A 21923-nucleotide genomic window follows, 5' to 3' on the forward strand; every position below is an offset into this window, starting at 1 on the left:
AGAGCTAGGAATAAACCAATTGTGGCCCCAAATTAAAATTAAAACACAAACACCTTAGTAAAACTTTTAGTATTGTGTTTATTTTATGTAGAATAAGGTTCTCTGTCTCTATTGTGTGCATACAGAGGCTGTTATATGTGTAAGACTTTGAGTGTACTCTCTGATGTATGACTGGGAACCATTGGAGGTCTGGAAATGGTCTGATTCACTTTTTCAAGATACTATATGTTGCTGTATAAAGACACAATATAGGCTCTCTGGCAGCATTCAAGCATCCAAGAATATAACATGCAATAACTTTTCCATGAGAGATGGTAATAAAGGACTCAATGGTTGCAAAGAGTTGCAGTATTATAATAGAAAGAGGCCTTGCTCTGATTTGAAAAGGCCTGCTGAAGAGAGACTATTTTAGTTTATTTCTATGATAAGTCAAAAGAAAATCTCCATAGAAATGTCTAAATTTAGAGAGGCATAAATATAACAGTCTATTGGTAGCTAAATATAAACATAGAGAAAGTGAAGGTTTTGATTCTGAGTAACTGAGTAATAGCAACTTTAACTGTTTTGTGTATGTGACATTTGAAGAGACATAACATTCTTCTGGGTTCCAATTTTGTTGTTAAATTTTCTGCTCATTTTAGTTTTATTTAATTAACTTTCCCTATATTTATTTTAAGTATATTTGCCTTATAATGTTGTGCCTACGTTTAAGGGATTGATCTGCTACATTTCATACACTGTAAAATGAATACCACCATTGTCTTATCTAACAACTTAATCTCCTTAATGAATTACCATCTCGTTCCATTTTTTCTTATAGTGAAATCATTTAATGTCTACTATCCTAGCAATGTCAAGTACATGAAGCTATTACTGTTATGTTATTATATGTAATAATTGTAATAATGTAATAATTAGTAATATTAGTAATAAGAGTAATATGTTTACTATTATAATTCCTATGCTATAAATAAGTCACTATGAACTTATCTGTTTATTTTTTGAATTCAAATTTGTGAGAATTTTTGGTCCGTGCCTAACTGTGCTCAAGTATTATTCCTGGCTTTCAGCTCAGGGACCTTTCTATTGCTCTGGTCCCAAGTGATTTAATTTTTTATCCATTGACAGCTATTTCCTCATTTCCCCAACCCTTAAATCCTTCAGTCCAAGCTTTCTCTTTTTGTTTGGCTTTTATAGATTCAACATCTAAGTGATATTTTCCTTTCTTTATCTGAATGGTTTCACTTTACATAATATGAAATATTACTTTTAATATTTTATATTGGTAATATATAATAAATATATAAATAAATAATAAAATATTAATTCTCATTTCTCTGAGAAGAAACATATTCATAGCAGTGAGTCAAAATTATGTTTCTCAAATAAGGTAGTAAGTAAAGTGGAGATTTGAATTGGGTCCATTGACACTAGAGTCCATGTTATTTTTACAATATTCTCGGTTTTTTGTTTTTGTTTTGGTCATGCCTTGTGCCTCTCAGGTTTTATTTTTTTTTTCTGTCTCTTCACTCAAATCACTCCTGGCAGGCTCAGGGATGCCGGGAATCGAACCCTGGTTCGTCCCAGATAGACTGTATGAAAGGCAAATGCCCTACCACTGTGCTATCACTCTGTTTCCTATTTTTACAATTTTACTTAGTTGATAATAATGATAAGATTAGATTCAAAGAAATGTGTAATTTATCTAATTAGTTCAATCAAGTTAGCACATTACTGGGACTGGTGGTCTCTACATAATACTGTCATGGGCACTGTATATGAATTATTTGGCTTTTTATCTGAAAGCAAAACACTCATAAGGGTTCATGATTTTGTTATGTAATATTAGTATTTATGTTCCTAAAATTTGCTTAGGAAGAAATATCAAGTACTTGGAACTAAACTAAAGGTATTTATGTCATCCCATGATTTATCATGGCCGAATAAACTCTCAATTTTATATGTAGAGCCTCCTACTCAGTCACCTGCAAAGTTGTGACTTGATCAGATGTGCTGAGATGTGTCTACATTTTGAACTCGAAGATCTCATGTAATACATTTTTATTATTTTAAAAAATAAAGTTTTGCCAGGTCATCCTTGTCCAAAAGTTATTAACATTTTAATTACCCCTAACCATTAAATTGATAATTATCCCAATAAAACGGATGTGATTGCCCAGATCAAGAAGAGTGTCAATATAAGAAAATAAAATTTAGGGGCCGGAGAGATAGCATGGAGGTAGGGCATTTGCCTTGCATGCAGAAGGATGGTGGTTCAAATCCTGCCATCTCATATGGTCCCCTGAGCGCTGCTGGGTGTTGACCCCCCCCCAAATAAATAGAATAGAATAGAATTTAAAGCAGAAAGAGGTGAAAAAAATCTCAAAAAAGAAATATTGGTATGCAAATTTTGAACAATAGGTCACACCTGATCTGTGTTTCATTCATGCTAGTCACACATAGAATATCCTACTTTTGCATCATGCTCACATTTCCAGAGGCTGATACCAGTCCTAGAGCTGATGCCTGGAAGCTGTGCAAGTCCCAGGATGTATCAGGTTCTGCTGACAATGAGGACTGGTAATACCACACACCTGCAACCTATTTGCAGTACACTCCTTGGGAAGCTCTGCCCTAGTTAGCTCAGAGTGATTCATAGCATGACCAAGAAGGCTAATGCACTGTTATCTCTCCAATGTTCAGTTTGTATATAAGATAAAAGTCTTGCAATATGTCACAGGTCTCTTCATCCTCCTGAACTCTGAGTTTTTCAGTGTGCACCCGAAGAGTTTGAAATAAGTACTATATTGCTGTTCTTCAATGAATTATATCATTATCATTCAAGATATATATTGGTATTTTTAAAAGCACTCTACAATATTCCAACATACAGAATATTCTACTGTGTTAGGACTATATATATACATATATATAAATTTATAGTATATATAATGTATATATACATATATATATACATACATATATATGTATAAAACTGGGGTTTTAAAATCTGTCTGGATATATCCTTCCCTGAAACTAAATTTGGAGATGCTAGTGGACATTAATGACTTAAAGGAATCATCAATGAAATGCCATTCAAAGGGACTCTCTCTGCCAAGGGATTGTACTTCATCATTAATGATGTCTGAGGAGATCCTATGTTGGTAGACTTAAAGTGACCAGGTGGCTTTTGCTTTCTCTATATGACAAAATCCAAATGTAAGTGTCAATCTCAGGCATTGTGATGAGTAGAAAAGAGATAAAACTCATAAAAAGTCTGATAAAATATGATAAACTATCCTTATCTTTGTAAGGAAAACTACATCATAAAATGGATCTTCTCTGGAGAATAAGTGAACAGAATGTGCAGAAAGACTAAAATAACTGGTTTATCCAATTTAACTAAACTGCTTGGATCACTGAGTCTAAACAGTATAAAAATACTTATGAAATGGAGGTAACAGGACATTAATTTTCTTTTGTGTTTCAAGACCACATGCCAATTTAGAGTGGTAACAGCTGAAGAGTCGAATTAGCACAAATTTTTCAAAAAGAATCTACTTCTTTATTGTACAGAAACCTCTGTCCAAGGAAGCAACTGCAATACTTAAACATTAAAACGATAGAAAAGCATCTTTATGACAATTATAGTATAGATTATCAAAATATTACATTTTCACACTCAATAGATAAAAATCCACCAGAGTTCAAAACTTTAAATTATTTTCATAGTACTTAAAATATGTAATGTCAGAAATTATATACAAATCAAATGAAACCTAAAAAAATCAAAGGAGAAAAATGTAATAAATAAATATTCAATTTAATGAACTGTTAGTAATCAATATAACACCATCATTCTTTCTAAATACATTAAAATTTTACCTGTAGAAATATTGAACTTTAAAACACTAATGCATAATTATTTATTTCCAATGATTAGAAATAAAAACATTTTGGTATTGAAATAATCAAATTTAGCAAAATAAGAGAAAGCTTAAACACTAGCTAGTATTTCTAAGAATTTTGAAATTTCTTAGAGAACTGCAACAAAATTAAATTTTTTGACCTGGTATTTAATGTTAAGTGAAAGTAAATGCATTTTTTAAATAGTGAACAGTATCATACATTATTTCACAGTTTTGCCATTCCCCCATTATGCATATAAAGGTATAGTTTATTTTATAGACATATGTATGATTCATGACATTTGGTTCCTGCAATACAAATCACAATGTTTTCCTAAATGGGAAAAACATAATAGACTTTAGAAAAAACAACAACAACAATAAAATATCAAGTGTACCTGTGAACATTTCAAGATAACAGCACTCAGTTCATGCCTTATTATCCACTTAAAAGCGCAAACATTGTTTACTGAACAATAGGAAATTTTTACTTTTTACTCCTCAAATTTCAAAGCTTTAGTAAATGGAACAATGCTGTGAGAACAATACTGTGAACTAAAATATGGGAATAATTTAAACTTTTTTTCTTAATTTAAAATTACTATATTTCCATTTTTATTGTAACTTCATACTCATGCAGAAAAAAATACTGCACTATTAATAAGAGCAGTGATTTCATATTTTTATCAGGTTTCATTAAAAACTGCAACATTTCTCTACTACTCATACTGAATGCCCACAAAGAAATGTTATTGAAATAAAAAATAAATAAAAATAAATGTGCAAGAAGATGACATCTATATGATTGCATTCCCCTATACTCCATAGGGTTGGGAATCTTGAGAGCAGTGCTTTGATTTTCTAGAATCCCCCTGAGAAGGAATGGCTCTCTTGAAAATGAACTCAGAAGTTGTGTTTCCTTTGTCTCTCCTTTTGCTATAAAATATGTGGAAGTTCCTGTCTCCAGAGGTTCAATCTTCTAAGCTGTTTTTCTCAATTGTGTGAACTCTGTGCTCACCCACTAACTACTTTAATTACAAGAGATAAAGTCAATAGGTCTGTTTTCCAGCAAGAGACATTTTTTGGGATCTGGGTATACTTAATATTATTTCTCATCACTTTATGAATATTTCATGTCATTATCCCACTTCTGAAATTATTCTAGACTGAGTCAGTGAAGTTCCTTCCCAAATTCTTAAGAATGGAACAAACTCCCACCACAGTTAGGAGCAAGTGAATCCACATGTTCTTTCTCTCCACATGTCATCATAAGAGGTAGCATCTCTTCCCGCATGTTATAAGACATTACTCCAGAAATTTTCCACTTCTCACCCAAGATCATCTCAATATTTTACACTTAATATGTTGACTCAGAACAACCTATTCTTTTTTTAATAATATTTTATTTAAACACCTTGATTACAAACATGATTGTGTTTGGGTATCAGTCATGTAAGAGGACACCTCCCCCCCATCACCAGTGCAACATTCCCATTATGTCCCTCCTTTACTCATCACTTCTCTCCTTCTTTTCATAATATTCAGAAGTGCTGCCTAGACACCATTCCCAAATATTCTCCCTTCAATTATTTTTGCTGTCTTCAAAAATTATAAAACATTTATACCCATTCCAAATTGTTTTTTAAACTATATATGTTTGTTTTATTAAGATATCATGTTTTCCAGTTATTCATACTTAGGCTTTAGACATAATATGGTTCAATGCCAGTTGCACCACCAGTGTCTTGAACTTCACCAGTATTTCCTCTCACCCACACCCACATCCCCAGCCTGGCATCTTAACAGGTACATTTTTAAGTTTGGTTGTTGAAGTTTGGATGTCTTGTGTTCATTGTCTTTGATTGGTCTGGATACTCAGCTGAACCAATTCTTTGTACCACTGATGTTTTCATATCCCCTTGACTCCTACTCCTCATCACTTTCTGCCTGTCTATTTTTCCCACCTTATTTCCTTCTTTGCTCTTTGCCTCTTTATACTCAGGCTAAAGGCAATGTACTATTACCCTTTCAAGCTTTGCGTTATTCTATATACCACATCTTTGCCCTTTATCTTCCGGTTACTTCATTTACCGTGATATCGTCCAGTTCAATATATGTTTCAGTGAATTGCACCATTTTATATAATGCCACTGGCATAGGTAAAAGGATCAAAAATAATTTTGCATGTCAAAAAACCACAGGTTTAAATTAAAAGATAGATAACTTTTAATTAAAGTTATTTGCAGTCACCACATCAGATAATGTATTGATATCCAAAATATATAAAGTACTCACAAATACCAAAAACAAAAAATGTAAAACCCTATCATACATGGGTACTGAAAATAAAAAAGGACTTGTCTGAAGAAGAGCAATGGACTGTCAACAGGCACATGAAAAAGTTCTCAATATAATTTATTGTTAGAGAAATCCAAGTCAAGGTGACAAAAAAAAAAAAAAACTTCACATAACATCAGAAAAGTGCTTGTCAAAACTACTGGGAACATATGAGGTCTAAGTTGAGTCCCCATGACATATGTTCAGGGTGAAAGGCACACCTGTATTATAAATTTTATGAGTTCTTATCCCTACTAGATAAGAACTTGTTTCTTTACATAAGATTCCCCCATTTTAGTGTGCCTATGCAAAAAGGAACAATGCCATGTTATATTGTTGGTGCATTTGAGGGTAAAAATGACAAGCTATACAATCCCTATGCACTGGTTTTTGACTTGAGCTTTTATCCCAAGCAAAACTACTTTACTAGAATTTTTCACTAAGCAAAACCAAAACAAGCAAAAATAAAAAAATAAAAAAAATTTGGAAGTAAATACAATAAGAGGTATACTATTAAGAAATTAAACATACAAGGAAAATATAGTATCCCCATTAACTCTTTTGAGTTAGTCTTGGAGGGGATTAGATCCAGGGCACAGTTTTATCCCACACTGTGGTCTTATTGAGTCTGAGAAATGGTTTGCAAATTTAAGGGATCAGATAGTGTCCTCGAGGTGGGATCCCTCTGGAGCTGAGTCTGGTAGCAACCAATAGTCTATATTGAGGGGTGGGGTGGGAGGAAGAGGACCCCATGGTTTGTGCCAGAAGGAGTGGTGGTTGCAGCTTCTTGCTAGGGCAAGGGATAAGGGGCTGAGAGAGTGTCCTTTGGCTTTGGGAGTTGGGTGGCAGCTTACTGGGGCAGATGAACAATCTCAGTTTCTAAGGAGTTAAGAACTGAGGGTGAAGAAGGTTAAATAGGGAGAGATAACAGATCAGGATTGAGGAAGTGAGAGGATAGAAGGAGTTCTGAATGGGGGGAGGGATAATATATAAGAGGGCCTATATTCAATATAGGCATGGGCTGTTCACAATATAGATTAGGCAAACATAGAGGAGTCCACAGCATACAAACTCCTGCCCACTTATAGACAGACATTAGAGATCTATTCATGGTGTGGTTGAGTCCTGACCTTTATGGGGTAGGCCAGAGCACTTAAAAATAATTGTATTATGAAAAAATAGATCCCAACCTTAGAACTAGCACAGTTACCTGCAGCAGCTCCAGAAAGAAAACTACCCTCGGGTTAGTGTCTCTGGTATCAACTTGCTCAAGGTAGACTAATAGGACATCCTGTAGACAAGAAAACAGCAACAACTTGATCTAAGGGCAGGTTGCCCTGCCTCATCACCTAACAGTGAGATAGTATCAGAAGACATTCCATCCTTTGATCTGTGTAAAAACCGAGATCATTAAATACAGAAGATTGACTACAACAGTTGTGACTGAGCAGAAATTCTAGAACCATAAAGAAAGACTCTATCCTATACTTTGTCATAGGACCTATGCAAAAAACAAAATCTCCAACTAGAGCACTGACTTTGACAACCACAACTGAGCAGAGCATTTCCTGGCACCATAAAGACTTTGGGGTTGGACAGTGAAAAGATTGGGAGCCTGTAATAGAGCTCATTGCAGTATACTTCAATGGTGGAGACATACTGTATCTCTTAGGCCAAGATAATTTTTCTTTTAATTTCCCCAATACTGGATGTGCTTATGCAAGACAACAACAACAATAACAAAACAAAAGAAAAAAATTCGCCATACTAGCCCCCCATTTTTTCTTTTTCTTTTCAAATTCATATTTATAGCTTCTAGATAGGGGCTCCCACCCACTTTTCTTTTTTTTTTTATATCAGAACCGAAGAACATAAATTATCTTGTTCTGCCTTATATTTATTTTTCGAAGAAAAATATTTTTAATTGGGACCAATGTGAATTACAATTGTTTCACAGTTATATTTAAGGTACATAGTGACCATGAATTAGGGCAATTCCCACCACCAGTGTTGATCTCCCTCCACCACCATTCCCAGCATGCTTCCCAAGTCTCCACCCTTAGCCCCCTGGACTACTAGCATAACAAGACCCTTTTGTGTATAGTGTGTTGTAGTTTGGGTCTCTTGATTCTATTTTCCTTGACTTTGGGCTGGGTATTTAGGGCTAATCTTATTTTATTTTCTCTCAATGTTCATGAGATTGCTTGCCCCTGGACTTTTTTTCTCTCAATTTATGAGGCAGTTGTTCTGTCTTCCTACAAACTGAGCAAAAAGAAAAGTGGATGGTATCAGGGGGAAACGTCTCATGAGTATTGAGCGGAAATGAAAAATGATCAGACTTAAATACCCAACTCAAATTTATTGACAATAAAATCAAGAGACCTGAAGCACAACAAGCTATACACAAAATGGATCTGTTACACCAGCAGTCCACGGGGCTGAAGGTATGGGTTGCATACTGAGATCAGTGGCGGAGGGAGGTCATCACATGTGGTGGAATTGCCTCTTAATATGTTTCTTAAATATAATTGTGAAAAACTTGTAACTCACATTGGTCTCAATAAAATAAAGAAGAACTACTGGGTGTAATCTTAAGTGAGCAGGATTGGTAAAGAAGGAACTCTCACTCACTACTGGTGGGAATGCTGCCTGCAACATCAAGCTGTCTCTCTCAGTAAGCTAAGAATTGAGCTGCCACACTTTTGCGTTTTGGCCCCTAACAAAGAACAGTCATTGCAAAAAGAATATGTACATCATTATTCATTGTAGCCTTTAGTACAATAATAAGATATGGGAACCAACCTAGGTTGGATTGGGAAGATGTGATATCACACACTCGTATAATTCTTTCCAATTTTAAAAGAAAACTTACTTCAATCAAACATTTATCTTAATACATGATACCAACCTTTGCACTGGGAATTCTAATGTCAGTCATCAGTTCGCCTCTTCATCTTCCATCAGCATTGGGGTGACATGGTCAGTTTTACTACATTAATTCATGTTAATTACTGAACTTTCTGCATTTTTAGTCTTCATTCTACTTCACTGGTCTTGGCTCTTCATAGACCCTGATCATACTTGTTGCAAGAATGCACTAGGTTTATTTGGCCTGGGACCTCTTTGTGTCTCTGCATTTATTTCAAAATAACTTTGTCTTTCTCCCTTCATCTATATGCTAATATAATGTTCATAGTTGACCCTCCATCTGAAATCTTTATTTAGATAACTAATAGAAAGTTGAAACTTAAATTTTAGAAAACTGAATGGTTGCATTGTTTATTTTTCCTCTCATCTCTCTCGATTTCAGGTTGTAGCAATTTCATACTATCATAAGTCAAAACGGTAATCAGACTAATTGGACTAAAATAGTGCTTTTGTCCAAAATTCTATCATGCCTTAAGAATTCCCAAGTGATTCATCATGAAAATACAAATATTTTCACAATTAGACTACCATATATATAATTAACTTAAATTAATTAAAATGTGAAATTAATACATATTGTAATAATAAAGGCACTTATTACCACTTTTGCTATTTTATAATACATTAGAATCAGCAACTAATAAAGTCACTAATTGAGAACCATTGTATGGTATTGTAATAAGATAAATCTAATTTCAAATCATGTTACTTTCCAAGTTATCAGCTGTTTGATCTTAAGTAATATAACTTGAGGGTAAATAAGGAAAATTAGCATATATAAACATACACACATATATATACATTTGAGTGCTTTACTATGTTCAATCCTATGTCCAAACATTATATTATTCAATAGTGTTAATTATTGAGATATTACTATTGTTTTTAATAGAAAATAAAATGCCTTTGCTTCCAAATGAAATTCTAGAAAAAGTAAAATTAAAGAGAAAAATACTCTGACATCTTTAATCAAAAATGTCTTAAAGGGTAAGAAATATGGTGGATGAGGTAATGCTTTGGTTTATGCCATTGTTTCTATAATCTTAACAATGGGATTCTGATAAAAAAGCATGCATTTACATGTTAATATTTTTATATGATAAAAGATAGCTATAGTAATGTTTTCAAAAATATATTTTATAGTATTGACTACTATTGTGATCTAATTTTTTTATTTTTTACTGTATTTTTTGGCGTATAAGATGACTGGGTGTATAAGACGACCCCCTAATTTTACAGTTAAAACATAGGTTTAGGCCATTATTCGCTGTATAAGACAGAAAATTCCTGTGCTGCAACTGTTTGTACCACAGTGAGCCAATCACAACAAGCAAAGGTTCAAAGGTTATACTGTAATAGACTTCCTCTCTGACTCTGGCCAATCTAAGCAGGCTTTTTACAGTGTACATTCGGGTCCAGAACGTTGTCTAATTTGCATGCATAAAAAGCCTGCTTGGATTGGCTGAGTTAGAGAGGCAGTCAGAGCAGCCTTGCAGTTATTGGTGCAGGATCGAGTTGGAAAATTCGTTTTGTTGCAATAGTCAGACGATTTTCATTTAGCAGCATATAGAAATGTTTTCAGGATATACTCAGCGTATAAGATGACCAGTTGACTTTTTTTCGTTTCATAGGCCCGAAAATATGGTAGTTCTATTCTTTTGATTGAACACTATCAACAAAATGTTTAGCATTACATTTAGTTAGATTTTGATGTATTTGCCTTGCCAGCCCCAATTCCATCACCATTTTTGAAGTCTTTCCTTGCCCCACTTTATGTCTATCACTTCTTTGTCTTAGATATTAACATGCATGAAGGAAGGCCTCTCTCTGGTTCAGTCCCCCGGTTTTAATTGCTATAGCTTTATCATATAATATAAATTCATGAAGTACAGTACTTTCCATCGTTTTTTGGTTTTTAGAATTTTGTTGATTGAGAAGTCTCAAATCCATATGCATTTTAGCAACATTTGTTCTAAATACTTGAAAAATATCTCTGGCATTTTGATAAGGATGTTGTGAAAACTCCTGACTTTTGGGTCTGTTTTTTGTTTTGTTTTTGTTTTTATTTTTGGGGGCCACACCCTGCAGTGCTCAGGGGTTACTGCACTAGAAATCTGAGCGCTAGTGGCTCTGTACTAGAAATCGCTCCTGGTAGGCTCAAAGGACCATATGAGACGTTGAGAATCAAACTTAGTTTCAACTGGGAATTAAACTCAGGGTTGGTCACCTGCAAAGCAAATGCCCTACCGCTGTGCTGTTTCTTCTCCCCCATCCCCGGTCTGCTTATTTTTACAATATCTTTTGTATTCTTCAATTGCTCCATAATTCTATTCTAATAAAAGGAAAAATCTAGGCAAAATGAATGTTGGTATCAGTTGAGGGGATAATTTATAGGATACTTTGCCAATATTTTTGAAGTAACAATGATTTTACACTACTGTAAATATTTCTGTTACATGAGAATTACAGTATTGTCAAGTATCAATAACCCTTTCTACTCAAGTGGCTGACTCGATGTATCCATCCTCACTACTCTTTTGGTAACCTCAAGTTTTTGGTCACAATCTAAAAAAAATTTTTTTATGAAAACAGTCCATTGCCTTCTTTTATTACTTTATATTTTATATCTGAGTGTGATCATGTGGCATTTTTCCTTGACTTTGTTTTATTTAGCATGGAATTCTCTTTTTTATTTATATTCTGTACAGTGCACACTGTTTGGGGTATTTTTTGTTTGTTTTTGTTTGTTTTGTTTTTGGGTCACACCCAGTGGCAGTCAGGGGTTACTCCTGGCTCTGCACTCAGAAGTTGCTCCTGGTACACTCTGGGGATCATATGGGATGCCCGGATTCTAACCAGGGTCTGTCCTGTGTTGACCATGCAAGGCAAACACTTTATTTCTGTGCTATCGCTCTGGTCTGAATAATTTTTATTTTATTGAGGCAGTACTTAGGGCTTATTCTTAGCTCTGTGTTCAGGAATCACTCAAAGGTAGATTTGCAAGACATCTAGCCCCAGTGATTAAATCTCGGTGGCTGCATATAAAGAAAACATCTTACCTCCTCTACTATGACTCTAGTCCTAGCAATATTTGATCTTTTAGCTGAATAATATTTCTTTGTGTATATATAAAGCAATTTTCCTCTTATTTGTTGTAGGTAGTTGGGATGTTTCTATCCTTGGGTATTGAAAATAGCAATACAATGAACATAGCTATACATATATGTGCATATATATATATATATCATTAGTGCTGGGGACAAGTATTCAATAGTAAAATTATATCATATGAGTATTCTTTTTTACTTTTTTGAAAAATCTCAATACTTTTCTGTAGAGACTAAATTGGTTTAATTCCATCAAAGTTAATGAGTCTCTTCTTTTAACACTGGTTGTTTTCAGCTTTCATTACATAGGTACTCTCACTGCATTTCAGTAATGTCTGGAAAATATTTGGAAAAGTGCCCACTAAATTCACTTCCCCCATTTTTTATGTGCTTTATTTTTCAGTATTTATGTGTTTTATATAGTTTGGCTATTGCCCTCATAAAAGTTTATAAGCTAAGACATACTGTGCAAATCTTTTCTCCTTTTTAAAATAATGTGTTTTTATCTTAAATATAGTTTCATACCATTTTGTTTGTTTGGAGCCACTCCCAGATGTGCTCAGGGTTTACTCTTGGCCTTGTGGTAAAGATCACATCTGGAATTGCTGAGAGGACATATAATGGAATGGACATAAAATGGAATCCAGGTTGGCTAAATATGAGGCAAGTGTCCTTTCTCCGTTACCAACTCCCCATATATATAATGGAATGGACATAGAATGGAATCCAGGTTGGCTAAATATGAGGCAAGTGTCCTTTCTCCGTTACCAACTCCCCATTTACTAGTTTCATATTACAAGAAATGTTTTTCTTTAACATAGTCCCATTAGTTTATCTTTGCTTGTGTCCTTTGAAATAATAAACACTCTTAAATCAGTATCAGAGAGAGTTTTTCTAGATGTATTTTATTGCTTCTATATCAATATGAACTATTGAATACTACATAGGTCTAAGGAACTGTGCAATTATGCTATTTGCTGCAACATGGATGGAACTGGAAAATTTCATGTTAAATGAAGTAAGCTATAAAAAGGTTAAATACAAGATGATATTATATGTGGTATTTACAGTAACTGCATATGGGAATCCAATGTTTTACATGGGGTTTGTCTAGAACACCCTTGGCCCCAGAGGAGAAGGAAATAAATATAGTGAAGAAGGAAAGAGACAGTTATCTATGTGGGACAAAGGCCAAAGGGATTCAAGTTCAGTAGTTGTGTTAAGGAAGAACAGTACCATTTATCCAAACCATGGAGTCAATAACATTGAAATCATGAAACCCAAACTTTAACAAACAAGTTTAAAGTGGTGTTTTTATGCTGACAGGCTGGGGTGGGGAGTGGCATGGGATGGACTCACAAATATTGGTGAAGAGAGCTTGTCATTGGAGGTGGGATTGGGGTTGAAACATTGTATGTCTAAAACTCAACCATGATGAACTTTGTAAATCACAATAATTTAAACAAATATTTTTTTGGGGGTCACACCTGGCAGTGCTCAGAGGTTACTCCTGGCTCCATGCTCAGAAATTGTTCCTGGCAGGCACGGGGGACCATATGGGATGCCGGGATTCGAACCAATGACCTTCTGCATGAAAGGCAAACGCCTTAACTCCATGCTATCTCTCCGGCCCCAAACAAATATTTTTTAATTATTTGTAATACAAAATCCATGTTCAGTCCCACCCCCAGTCTCACCATTCTTCCACCAATATTTACAAATTCTCTCACAACCCTCCAGCCCCCCTACTTACTATTAAATCATATTGAAGTTTAATTATTATAGTTTGGATTCCATGTTTACAGTAGTATAGGCCTACTAGAGGTTTCGATGTGTACCAAGTCTTTGTCTCTAAAATACCAATGTGTGCAATATTCTTGAATCTAATTCCATAACTCTGGACCATTTCTTTTTCTTTACCACAGCTCTTCTCTAGCCTTTTCCACTTCTGTAATCCAAAGCCAAATGCTAGCCAACATTGATAAATTTCTACTCCTTTGTCATTTTAAATTTTTCTTTTATTTTACATTATAATTTATAGAACATATTTTATATATGTTCTATATTTTATATATTTTATATATTGATTTTATATCCTTATGTTTTAGCTTAGTTTAATTTTTCTTATAAGTTTTAATTATAATTAAAATTAGAATAGTCTAAGTATATTATTATGCCATCTACAAGTAGATTGAACTTAATTTCTTTTACAATTTGCATCCATTGAATTTCATTTTCTCACCTAATTAATATGGCTGGTACTTCCAATATTATGTTAAGTTGCTGTGGTGACAATTGACATCTTTGCTTTATGCCAGACCTAACAGATGAACTTTTTAATTTTTCACTGTTTCATATGGTATTAGCTATGGGTTTGTGTTCTTTGCCAGCAATACACGGAGATAACATTTTTTCTATCCCCATGTTTTGATAGTCTTTTTAACAAGCTCTTAATCCTGTTATCAAGAGGGTTCTCTTTGTCTAATGATGTGGTCATATGCTTTTTCTTTACCTCTTGTTGAGGTGGTATATTATGTTAATCAATTTGCATTTGGTTGAATTATGTTTGGATCCTAGAACAAGTCTCTCTTGGTCATAATATATTATATTTTGAATATATTATTGGATTTGGTTCCTGATGACTGTCTTGAGAATCTTCACATAGATATTAATTATAGATGATGGATTGTAGTCAGTCCATTTTCATTATGTCTCTGGTAGTCTTGTTATTTGGGTAACTTTAAACCTAATAGGTTAGCTTTGAAAGATTCTTAGCTCTTCCATTTTCTAAAATAACTTGAGTTTGATAGATCAAAGTTTATCTTTGACATTTCTTGTTTGAACTCAAGTAGTATTTTTTTTACATTAACTATCAAAATCATGAACATATAGAAAGGCTGAGAAATATCCCCATACCAGGAGAAACAAGAAGGCATGGAAATTAAAAGATGTGTTTGGGATTGGAACCTGGCATTGAAAGAGTGCATTCCTGGAAACACTTGAGAAAGTCAAGTAAAGCCAGAATTAAATTATAACACTGTTCAGATATTAGATTTTTTAATGTCTTTATTTAAACACCGTGATTACAAACGTGATTGTAGTTGGGTTTTAGTCATAAAAAGAGCACCCCCCCTTCACCAGCGCAATCTTCTCATCACCATTGTCCCCATCTCCCCGGCCCCCAGTCCCGCCTGTATTCCAGACAGGCTTTCTACATTCCTAAATCACTAATATTGTTATGATAGTTCTCAGCATAATTATTTCTCTAACTGCACTCACCACTCTTTGTGGTAAGCTTCAAGTATAAGATTTTTAATTTGATCAAAAGTATAAGAATAACATGCTAGTATTGAGAAAAAAAACCATAAAGTTTAAATAAAATCTCTGCTACATCTTCTACATGTAAAATCACCAAATTTGTGCCTGAGACATACATCGAAGAGTTGAGCACCTGTTTTTCACCCTTACTTCCAATATTAGATCCAAAAACTATAGTACAATGATCACTGCTGAAGTGAGCCCTGAGCATAGAATTGAAAGTAGTCCTGACCACTGCCACATATGACCTAAAACTATATATACATATATATTCCAAAAATGTTAAAAACTTTTAAATATTCTGTTAATTTTAGTTATGCTTGCTTTCTAGGTAAACAATATATAAATCACTAATATGTAGACATTTTATCCAAAGAAATTAGTATCATTTTTTTAAATTTTCTTCTCATTCATACAATAAATTTGAGTATTATGTAGAGGACATTGCACATTTTTATGATACTTTTAGTTGTAAAGACCACATTTATTATATTCCCTTTTTTAACTATCAAATTTATAGTAGGTGGTTCCTGTTTCTTTATTATTTACTATACTCTCTTAAATAGATTCACAGAGATACTGCTTTTCATTCATTCTCATCTCTGTCTTCCTGAAACTAACTCTAACTTTGAACCATGTGTAAATAGAACATTTATTTTTACCTCTTAAAAGTGTAAAGTCATATGAATCTTATCTTTATACAAAAAGAGTGATTTACATTAAAAGACACTAAGAAAACACGTTTTTGACACAACCCGGATGTTTTGCAAACAGTATGTTTGTATCTTGAGTGAAAAACAAATCCTGTATTTAAAATGCAATTTTACTTCTTTACAAATAATAATAAAGTTTTCTATTTTAAGTCATTGACTGTAAACAATCACTTTTCAGTTGACCTGCCAGAAATACTTGAATAATTATGTTCATATTAATAATGTTTGAGAATTCAGAAAATTAGAAATACATTGTACTTTATTTGAAACACTTCCATTAATACATAGAATGCATAGATTCATCAAATTGTAATTGGATGGCTTACTTCTCCATGTCATAACTCTAAGAGGCTATGAAATATAAAACAGAAAAAATTATTTCCTTAAAGTAAAGACTTGCGCACATTCTTTTAAATCTGATGGGGAAGATTGGGAGTAACAAACGAGATTCAGCAATATATAGAGATGAAAGTGATTTGTGACCATCAGCATTAAGCTGTACCGCTGAAATACGTAGGTTAGTCAAAGAGGTCCTCTGAATTACACACTGCATGTGGCTCTGAAACGAAACTGTATGTTATTGGTTAACCAGGATATTTAGCATAATCACTCTGCTAGACTGTAGTGGAGGGAGGTGATTAGCACTGGGAACAGATGGGCAGGCAGCTCCACCGCACTGCCAGATTCTGCACAAGCTTCATTTACTGTTAGTTCTTGTTTTTTTTTTCCCTTCTGTGTTTCTACATTTGTTTTAAACACTGCCTGTCCTAGAGATCTAGCTGCATGAAAGCTTGGTGGCTGTTAATGATCTTTCAGATAAGATTTCCAAAGCTGGGGGAAGATTACAAAATGCTCTCATGAGGCATCTAAGAAGGATGGGGCGGATTTCATTCACCCACTTTAGTCTCCCTCAATGCATCCACGGATTTATTGTCCGTTAAAGTCTCTGCTCTGCTTCTGTAATTCCTTGTGGATTATGTTGCCTCTGTGATCAGAAATGATTTTCTCGGATATGAACGCCGTTTCTGGCTCCCCTAAAGTTCATCCTCCTAATGGGACCCGGGTTTACACCTTTCAAGTAAGTTTGCTTTAAATGGCTTCACTACTTCTGAAGTTGATAGATGGTCAAACTTTTCATAAAGAGGAAGACGAGAACAGAATTACTGTAAAGTGCTTAACTATTAGACTATCTGCAAATGGCTACTGTGCCTTTCAGCTGAATTTTTTAAATATGCTAAACAAAATGGTATGAAGGCTCTCTGAATAGAGTGAAAAGAAAGACTTCCACAAAGATTTAAAATTGTCTTCACTGTTGTCTTTGGAATAGATGAAATTCTTATGGAATTAATATTGTTATTTATGTTGAGTATAATAGAGCTATTTTCCTTATATATTGTAGGGAAAAAATTAAAAGGCATTTTATGGAACTTTGCAAAATATGACCTCTGGGATTAAAAGGTATTTAATGTACATACTTAAAATAAATTCTATGGTTAAGTTTGTTCTCTGTGAGTAATCAATGATACCGTAGGTATAAACAGGCATCTTTAGTATGCTTTTCACTGGGAAGTAGAATTTCATTAGTAAGGCAGGTTTTCTATATTATTAGAAAGATGAAATGATATGTAATATAAATGTAAATGTAAGTTACAAAGCTATATCTTCATATATTTTAATTGCAAGTAAATAAATCAATCATCAATTTAGAAAGTGGTTAGCTCTGAAATAAATCAGATTCTCTCTGATCTGTATTCCAAAATTGCATATTTCTGTACTGATTTACTTTGCAATTCAGTCATATTATAACATGAAAAGGGAAAATGAACCTCTTCTCGCTGTATATTGTACGTTATGGAAATATAAACAGCCTGGTGTTTAATTATTTTAGCTACATAATTGTTATGTTCTGAAAAAAACATAAAGACCTAGTAAATTAATATGGCAACCAAAATTATTTTAGATGGGGCTCTAAATAAATGTCTGATATTTAAAAGTCATTTGCCTCTGCAAACTCTAAGTAGTAGATATAATTACTCTATCTTTTCTTGTTTTCTTCAATTTATTAATCTTGTATCTTCTCTTGCTTTACACTGATGTCTTTTGGTAGTGCAAATCTGTGCAGTTACAAAATATTTTCACTTCCCAGCAGCAATCTCTTTACGATGGCAGTGACTCAAAATGCCCACTGCTCTGGGGCTGTTTTACAGAATGATGCCTTCTTCATATACTGAGATACTCTTTACAGTATCCTGTAGCTGGTTGTTTTGGGACCATTTTTTCAATTTGGTAGTCTACTTCAGCATACAATTTAAGGGCCAGAAAATTTATGCTCTATCATGACACAGGCTTTTTACAATTCTTTTAGCAAATATCTTGCTGACACATTTTTTGGCAGATAATTTTCTTTGGAAACACCCTGGAATAATTTTAAGGCACTCATTTTTTTGCTTTATTATTATAATGATTAGTGTAAAAGCTCTAAGGTTTATTTTTAAATTAAGAATTGAGGAAGAGGACTCTTTTGCTACATTTGAAATGTTAATTTCATGAAATTATATGAAATCCTTCTGATGAATAGGTTGTAAAGTATCATGACACATTGTAACACTATAATGTGCCATTAACTTCATGAGACATAATTTAGTTTTGTTGTAGTTAAGGAGAAAGATGTTGAAGACTTGAAGGTAAATGCTTTTAAAATTTGACTTTATATTTATTCTAAGAGGAGACTTAAACAGGACTATTCTTTATTATGTTCCTTATACTGTTTTAAGGAGCTACATATTTTCTAATTGAAGTAGTTACATAAATGAGATGTTGTAAAAGTAACAAAATGTCAGAGAATATAAAAACATAAGCTTTTCAAGAGTTCTCATTATAGAAATTTATTTCTGAAATAATTCTGCATCATGAAACTGAGATTCGAATACTTACTTCCTTAAAGTTATTCTAACACAGATCCAACATATGCAAATAAGTTTTAGATAGCTTAGCATGAGTAATCCTGAATGTCAACTTTATATCTTCATTAAATATTAAAAATATCCTATCATGATTATCTATATTGTCCCTTATTAAATTTTAAGAGTAATGCTTACAATCTATTTTTTGAATAATTCAAATACTTGTAAAAATACAGTGAATAAGTATCTGAAAGATATATTGAATATATGACACTTTTATTACATTTTAGTCTGTCAAATAGCCCTATTTATTTGTTAGATTGAAATACTATTTACATATAGAATAACACATTTTATATTGATATATTGATATCTTGCATATGAGAAATAGTATATTCCTATAAATATTTGTGTCTCTATATGCACATATGTATATTTTTATCCAGAAGTATTTTTAATTGATTTCCATTACATATTTAATGAACTATAGCCAAAATTCAAGTTCTAGAATATGATTTTCATGAATGCCATTTTTTTGGAAACAGTTTAAATACAAATATAAAGAGAGATTATTTTTATAATTTTATGCAATAAACTGTTAATTTATGGGCCTCAAGAATGTGCAAGTAAAAATATACTTTAAAACAAACTTAAATAAATATATATTCATATATTTATGTATAAATTTATTACATATAATAATATATGTCATAATTGTGACATTTAATATAACGATGAATATGTATATATAATAAAATAAATATAAATATAGTATATAATATATTATATATTATTGAATGAAGTCCTTTAACTCCAATACCAGAACACTGGAGAGATGCAGGTCTGGGATCAGATGGCAGTCTGGAAAATAATTCACACACACACATGCATGGAGAGAAAAGGACTTTGAGGAACTTCCCCACATACCCTTAGTTCCTAGAAAAGCAGCCAGCTCCCAGAAGATACAAAAAATGTAAGGCCTAATTCCTCTCCAACTGAGAATTTAATCTGAGAGAACTCATCCCACCTGGAAGATGGGACCAGCTGGTCTCAACACCAATCCAAAGTGCTACATTCAAAGCTCATTCTAGTCAATGAGTAACAAAGCATATACTTAGTGGAAATGGATCAATCTCATAATTACATATCTCCTCTATTTGACCTTATAGAAATAATTCAGAAATAATAGGTAACATAAGGTAATATACTCCAAGGGAAAGAGAAATACTAAGGATGGATGGCTCTAAAAATAAAAATGTAGTACAATTTTTTGTATAGGTGCAGCAAAAGCTAGAAAATAGGAAGCAAAACTTTTGGCCTAAAACAACAGGATGTCCTAATTCACAAAGCCCCTGCTATAAGACCAACTACAGGCTTGAAGGACATTAATTTTTTTAAATCCAAGCCTTTCTTCAGTGTACCAGGAAGTGTTCCACTCAGAACGTCTTGGCTTCATTAGATGGTTCACAAATACCTTGAAAGACATTAACCTGACAGCTTATACCAGATCTGAGGCATCTCTTGTATATACTAATTTCTAAGTAATTATTACTAGCTAATCTAATAAAAGGAAAAAATCTATAATTATTTTGTAAATATATACAATAAAAGATATGCATGTTAAGGAATTACACTTAAACAAGATACAAAGAAAAAATACATTTCTTTTCTAGATATAAAGAAAATGTACCATTCCTTTCTCGGTGTTAAAAATAATGACTGATGAGTAAATAAATTCTGGGTCATAATTTCTGTTAGTAACATAGTCTTATGGACCCTGAGAAACTGGTTAGCAATCGTCACAGTACTGGAGATGTTTAAAAGCTAAGATTCTCTCCCAAACTGACACCAGTCACTAATAGTCTTAAGGTGGAGTGAGGTAGTAACAAAGGCAATAGATGCAAACCTATCAGAAGAGGGAGACAAGAAGAGAGAAAAGGGAAAACAAAACAAACAAAACAAACCAACAATTAAAGAACAACAACAACAAAAATATGAAGTAACGAGAAGAGAGTGTAAAAGAGCAAGGGCATGTTAGTTTGCTTGAACATGTGCAATGCTTAGGCCTGTAGTAAAGATCTGTAGGTCATGGTTGTTACTTCGGTGGTCTGGCTGGTCATTCCTTCATGTCCTATAAGAAGGCATGATCTAGAGATAAAGGGTATGTTAAAGAGTTTAATCCGGCCATTTTTATGATGCAAGCTGAGTATGGTGCCTTGTGTGACTCAGCACTGAGGCACCACCATAGTATGTTCACCCTTTGTATCCAGGAACCGCTATGGGCAGAAAAACTGAGAGGTTATTTTAAATGTGATAAGGTTAAGGAATTCAACCATAATGTTTTGAAATGTTTCTATTGGAGTCAATAATTTCCCATCATAATCTTTACCTTTATTCCTGTATAAGATCCCTAGTAAACTATTATGGGCCTTTGTAGTAAAACGATAATTACATACCTGTCCTCTCTATGCTGCTGTTTCTGTTGTTGCTGGTTTCTTTATGATATAATGTGTAGTCGGGCTTTGTGTTGTTTCTCTTCCCTTTGTTTTGGGCTCTACTTCCCAGTATATGGTGATTAGTTCAGTGTTTGAGGTTTCTATCCTCTTACACCCTGTTATTTAATCATTGGTTTTGGTTATGTATCTGGTGCCTATTCTAGGTACTTCAGAATAGTGCTATCATTCTGTGTTTATTTCGTCTTCTGACTTG

The 21923-nt window shown here is 33.4% G+C and overlaps 1 protein-coding gene across 5 annotated transcripts in view; it reads left to right on the forward strand.

Moving 5' to 3' along the window:
* PPFIA2 (PTPRF interacting protein alpha 2) overlaps positions 1-21923 on the forward strand; it is a 452934-nt gene that overhangs the window by 168089 nt on the left and 262922 nt on the right. The window contains exon 1 of one of the 5 annotated variants that reach the window (XM_049783357.1): positions 17023-17389. The exons of the other annotated variants lie outside the window; for them this stretch is intronic. Within the exon in view, the coding sequence (XP_049639314.1) occupies positions 17309-17389 (81 nt within the window). The 5' untranslated portion in view covers positions 17023-17308. Of the gene's footprint in view, positions 1-17022; positions 17390-21923 lie in introns of those variants that run through there. 5 annotated transcript variants of the gene reach the window in all.

The sequence above is a fragment of the Suncus etruscus genome, chromosome 11 (genome assembly GCF_024139225.1).
Source record: "Suncus etruscus isolate mSunEtr1 chromosome 11, mSunEtr1.pri.cur, whole genome shotgun sequence".
NCBI lineage: Eukaryota > Metazoa > Chordata > Mammalia > Eulipotyphla > Soricidae > Suncus > Suncus etruscus.